The sequence below is a fragment of the Epargyreus clarus genome, unplaced genomic scaffold (genome assembly GCF_041222505.1).
Source record: "Epargyreus clarus isolate Ecla_fem2 unplaced genomic scaffold, WU_Ecla_fem_2.2 ptg000017l, whole genome shotgun sequence".
Taxonomy (NCBI): Eukaryota; Metazoa; Arthropoda; class Insecta; order Lepidoptera; family Hesperiidae; genus Epargyreus; species Epargyreus clarus.
In genome coordinates, this window is record NW_027332225.1 from 11,874,864 (window position 1) to 11,880,718 (window position 5,855).

General features: G+C 33.9%; 1 protein-coding gene across 1 annotated transcript; it reads right to left on the bottom strand.

The window, feature by feature from the left end:
• Positions 1-325: 325 nt before the first annotated feature.
• On the bottom strand, positions 326-5,518 carry LOC140749309 (uncharacterized). The gene is made up of 4 exons (XM_073082401.1): positions 5,342-5,518; positions 3,418-3,659; positions 1,167-1,283; positions 326-793 (listed from the first exon to the last, which is right to left on the bottom strand). Exons 1-4 carry the CDS (start codon positions 5,486-5,488, stop codon positions 631-633), a joined length of 669 nt encoding a protein of 222 aa, XP_072938502.1. The 5' UTR covers positions 5,489-5,518; the 3' UTR covers positions 326-630.
• Positions 5,519-5,855: the final 337 nt, after the last annotated feature.

A 5,855-nucleotide genomic window follows, 5' to 3' on the forward strand; every position in this document is an offset into this window, starting at 1 on the left:
AATTTAAGCTATTTTCGAGATGCATCATATCATCTATGATAAGTACGTCGACAATAACGCTTTAATAACGCTTTCCACACTCACAGCCCCACACTAGGATTCCCTGTATCGTAGGTGCTATGGACACACACAGAGACAAATACACAAACACCCAGACCCAGAATCAGAAATCTAAATTCATCATTTAGAAATCTGTCTGGCCGGGGATCGAACCCGGGACCCTCTGCGCGTTAGACCGGCATGGTAACCGCTCCGCCACGCGGGTCGTCATACAATAGACTGTAAGTAGAATTTTTACTACGTTTTTTATAATATGGGAGAAGCAGACGAGCATGTAGTCCACCTGATGGTAAGTGTCTACTGCCGCCCATGGATATTTGTAATCAACCCCAGATAGGTTTAGATTCCTACCTGAGGTCGACCACAGGTGCGCCGCTACCTCTGAGGTTAAGTCTCCGAGGTTTCCGAGGCGTTTCAGCTGAGGTATGTCTCCCTTGCCACACTCTTCAAACCAGAACACAGCAGGAATACAACATACTTACTTACAATGAGTATTACTATTATCTTTCATGAGGGCTGAATATCCGTTTGTTACTAGCGATCCAAAAAGTAAAAAAAGTATAAAAATTGTCATGATGAGTCAAGAATTTTGGTAAATATTTCTATCAAAGGTATTGAGCAGTTATCGTATATTGAAAAACAGTCTTGATCATTCCTCCCAGCTTCGTGGGCTTCGATGTACGGTGTTGATTCCGGCGAAGGACCATGTGGTTCTGATGCGTCGTTTTTTGGACTGGAATAAGAATAATCGTTGATAAATAATAGTATTATTTTATTGCTTCATATCTGTTATATAACTTCATGAAATTAAGATGGATTTACTTTTAGGACGTATTTTAAAATTTTTTTGGTGTTGATATTGTTCATTTAAAACTTACTATATATCATGTAGGTAAAAAAAGGAGTGATAGCCTACTGAAAAGTTATGTGAAGTGAACCAACCCGCACCTGGCCAGTGCGTTGGACTATGGTCTAATCCTTTTCATTCTGAGAGAAGACCAGTGCCCAGCAGTGGAACAGTAATGGGTTAATGATGATAATAATGATTTTTGTTTGAGTCTAAGTTTGAGATGCCATTTTGATCAATAAAATGTAATGCTACATACTTCAAAACGAAGCTGGCGAGATCGTGAAGCAAATCATCTTCCACTTCAGTGTGGAGTGGTTCAGCTCCAAGTTGACACAAAGTTCTCAGGATGCAAGAGGTGCCGTTATGGCCATAACTGTAAACAAAATAATTACATAAATAATGACCCTTATAATTAAAACTAACAACAAATTAATGAACTATTTAATAAAAAAACGACACAAATTGAGAGATAGATAATGCATAGCTTAAACCGGTGATTCTTGAAATATAGAATTTTTATAGGACTTTTCATATTATGTAAACTGACTTTTCATATAGTGTAAGACTAGAACGTAAGAAAATAATTTGAATAATTTATCATTTAAGGGTTAAATAGACCTTGTAACATCTATCTTGTCAGAAATAAATATTAAAAATTTAAGAAGACTCCCTGCGTCACCCATGGCACCCATGATACATACAAAGACGTTGACACATGTGCTGGTAATAGAAATCTTCGCCACTCAGATAATGACACTTAATCAGGTCATAATTTTACTGTTTGACGAAATAATTATCCAACAGTTCAATAAACATCGTGCAGAAGAGAAGACAATATCGCGGGCTGATATCCGATACATTATAAAGGTTTTCGAATTTCCAATTATCTCCGTGGAAACAAAGGTGACAATAAAAATCAATAGGTACAATCAAGAGCGACAAACAAGAGCTTAATGTTGAATCGGCTTCGTATGCCTTTTACATTACTCGATTGGGTAAACAGTAATAAATTACAATAAATGACATTCGGGAAATGGGAATTGACAAAACCAATTTATGTGAAAATTGCTTCCTGTAGATGCTATCAAATTGTGAAATAAATCAAGATTATGGGACTTGTTGTATTGAGAACGAGAGATGGAACAAGAAACAAGGAGCGAAATAATGGTTACGATGCAATATTGTCCATCGATGATTTTTTGAGACATCAAATAAGGATGATGAGTAATTTCGTGCCTCACCAATCAGAGTTTGGAGAATCATGATCGATCTTTTTGTATTGGGAACAAGAAATCGAGTAAGAGCAAGAAGCGAGGTAATGAGTACGTTGCAATATTATGCATCGATAGTTTTCCTATTAAAAATACGAGTAACTTCAGAAAGTTTGGAGTATTATGATCGGTTGAGTGTTTACGGAACTTTACAATTGTACGTTATATTCTGATTCGAAGACTTAACAAGAATAACTACCGAAATAGCTAGTATGATCAGGAAACTTCATAATTTAATCTATTTGGTTATTACTTTTTAGTCCGCGAAAAGATGAAACTTAAAATAAGAAGTGGCAAGTACAATAAATGAAAAAAATACGTTAATTACGGTTTTGACGTTTTATTTATTTAACTTCCTTATTATAATTTCGCCAATTCGTGTACGAAACTTTTCTTGCATATTCTAACGTCTATGATCAAACAATAGTATTATTTGCAGGGTCTTGTATTTAGTAATTCATTTATTGATTTAACGAAACAACGTAACTATGATTGATGCTTTAAATTTAAATTTGTGGAGTTATTGATTGTTTTTGTTGCCTAACAGCGACTGTGTGGAAAGATAAGGTACGGCAATAAATATTAAATGTCTTGATGAAAAATTGATTCGTTTTTATGAAGCTTTTTTAGCATTTAGGATTTAGGATTCATCATCAATTTGTGATTGATTAATGTTGACCCTATAAATATTTTGCTTTTTGGTGCCGTCTTTTTTTCTGTGGTTTATAATTATTATTTTTATTATAAGTACATACGATGCAAATTCCGCAGAATTTACACACAAGAGGAATTTATTTAACACATGCCATTTTTTTTTAATAATTATTAATTATTATTAAAGCAAAAGAAATAGATTGGTTTTTGGTTAGTGGTGTCACAATTGATGATAACTGGCTACTGCCGCTATCCATGGATATCTACATTCATCCCCAGGTAAGACAAGAGCTCTACCTGAGGATGACCACGGATGCGTTGCTACCCCTGAGGACTTAGTTAGATAGTTTCTGACAAGTCTGATTCCCTTACAAAACGCTTAACAGGTGTCGAATCACAAAGGGTTTTACCACTACCTTCGAACACCTATTGTTTTTTACTGCATCGTGATTTCGCAAAATGTGAATGCATAGACTTCGACCGCGAACTATTTAGTTGGGAAGCCGATCGTACTTCGAGTTCCGAACAAAAAAGTAACGCTAATATTTTAGAAGATTAGAAATGCTAAAAAACCTTTATTACCCATTCAAAACATCCTCCACATATTTGTAAAAGTGGTATATCTTCGCATCATTCTCATAGTCACCATCTATCTTCTCTTCCACGTCTCGTTTCTTCCTTGCTTCTGTTATGTACGCAGTGTTGGCCTCCAAGATGTCTATTGGTATTTGGGACCGGTTCCATGGGAGCTGGAAGTTGGCTTGGAATGCCCAGTTGATGTTGATTGTCTTGACGGGTGTAGGTGTACCAACGCCGATGTTGAACTGAAGAAAGAATATTTGATTTGAAACAGTATATTGGGACACCTCTTGATAGTTGTGAAATTATAAATAAAGGTTTTAAGGGAAATAACTTTATTCTGTGATAATATGATTGTTTGATACAATGAGTACCTACACTTGTAAAATTTTCTGGTTTTTTACGCGTCAAATAGGTCTATTGAATGCTTTTGTGATTGGCGTAAATGCGGTCAAAGACACAGTATATGTCATAATTACTTATCAAGGGGCACGAGCTTAATGCTAAATGATTTCCTAAGCTTCTGAACGAAATGTGATGAATTGTGGTGGTGAATGCATAAAGACAATAACAAGAGCTCAAGTCTTTTTGTCTGCTTCACATGTTCGCAAAAGAGAGAAACAAAACATAAAGCGCAATTATGTCCAGTTATACATTTAATGTTACGTCCGTTAGGGGTGCTGATTGGAAATTGTATGGGCAAAGGTGTAAACAAATATCAAAACAGTCATATTTGTAAAAACGTAAAAAACTCATACTAAGGGTACTGAAACCTTCCTACTTAGTTCGCAAGGGAATTATATGTGTAGTTATTAGTTGTTAGATACTTGAATTTCATAAAAAAGATAAATGAAAAGCCCCGTAATGAAAATATCGAATAAAAAAACTATATAAAATGAAAGTAACTTTGTAGGTCTATTCTGGGAACGATTAATAAATCTTACATGATAGCATCTGACAGACAATCAATTCCCTCTAAAATTAAATCAATTCTCTGCTTTGGTCAATCAATCAAACTAAACGTTTACTTTGGCTTCATTTTGTTATTTTTGGCGTATATCAGGGTACTTTATAAGCCCTATTTTTTTTTAGGTTAATCAAAAAGGGCTTTATTTCCTAAAAATAAGTCAGCTTTATCTGCTACCTGCGAAGGTAATTGTATACAAAGTTATTTGTTAATATTGTTGTGGGCTCATGTTTTCGATGCATATAAAAATCATAATAAGTTACAAATGTAGAGGTTTCAAAAGACGGATTTTCAAATAAATATCTTATCATTCAATCTGTTCAAAATATACGTTATATCTAATCCAAGAAATATTTCGTACATCTTTTGATCAAAGACTCTATGAAAACAAATTTCGGAGAAATCTATGAGTTAGAAATAATTCAGCAATCTCAATACTTTTTATGATAATTTCCTAAGGGTTCAAAGAATAAAGGAAAGTGGCTTAACTTTCAAACTCAAGTTCTAACAGCCCTTAAGCAATGTAACAAATTAATGAAATGAATAAAAACTATAGTCGAACTAGTAATTATAACTACTTTTTTACTTAGTAAATATAAAAAAAAAACGTGTGTAGTTTACACGTAAATGTACTTCTTTGACGTAATTAATAAAATTATTTCATATATTCAAAGCAAATTTAGTGAACAAACGATCAATAGATGAAAAAAATATTACTAATAAATTATGTGTTACATTGGCAACTCCGACCCATACTAAAAAATATACTGACATGTTTATCAAATGCACCAAAAGTAATAACAAAAAAATATTAATTTGTAACCCAATTTTCGGTAAATGTAGCCATTTAGTAATAGATGGAAATAAACATTACATTACATTGCGAACAAAATTGGGATGTATTTCTGAACAAAATTGTTGTTATGTGTATATTTGCATCGCCTTGGGAACTGCACTAACCTGAAACAACGTAGAGTTCGGAAACAACAACTGCCTTCGGCTTCTATGCAGCAAATCTTCGTTAAACGCCCCTGAGTTACACGAACATAAATCTAGAAGATATACTATAACAATATTTATAGCGCAAACTTTTTCATATAAATACATGTTTGCTTACGAACGAGTTTCTTACGAGTGAAGTAGAGTTTGACTTTTGGAGCTAGTTACGTATCGTGTTAGCAATATAGAGCTTCGGGAAGGAAAGTGCAAATATTTGATTTGACAGTTCATCTGCGGGTCTCAATACGTTTGAAGAGATTAACACACTAAGTTAGTCTTTAAATATAAATGTAGACTAAGAATGTGTGTCAGTTTATTTTGTACACGCATACTCGCATTGAGAGTCGTTAAAGCAAGTTAGTACTTGCTACTCGTACAACTTAGTAGGTTCGTTTTAATTTGATTTTGATAAAAATGCTATTATAATAGGTTTTAAATAAAATAAGAGACCAATAAAGCTTAACTTTATCTTAAC

Excerpts from the sequence above, each read along its gene's own strand:
- LOC140749309 (XM_073082401.1), bottom strand. The coding sequence starts at position 5,488 with ATGTATTTATATGAAAAAGTTTGCGCTATAAATATTGTTATAGTATAT. Across the intron at positions 1,284-3,417 it reads GTGGAGGATGTTTTGAATGG|TTATGGCCATAACGGCACCT; the intron begins GTAATAAAGGTT and ends TTTTGTTTACAG. Across the intron at positions 794-1,166 it reads CTCGCCAGCTTCGTTTTGAA|TCCAAAAAACGACGCATCAG; the intron begins GTATGTAGCATT and ends TTCTTATTCCAG.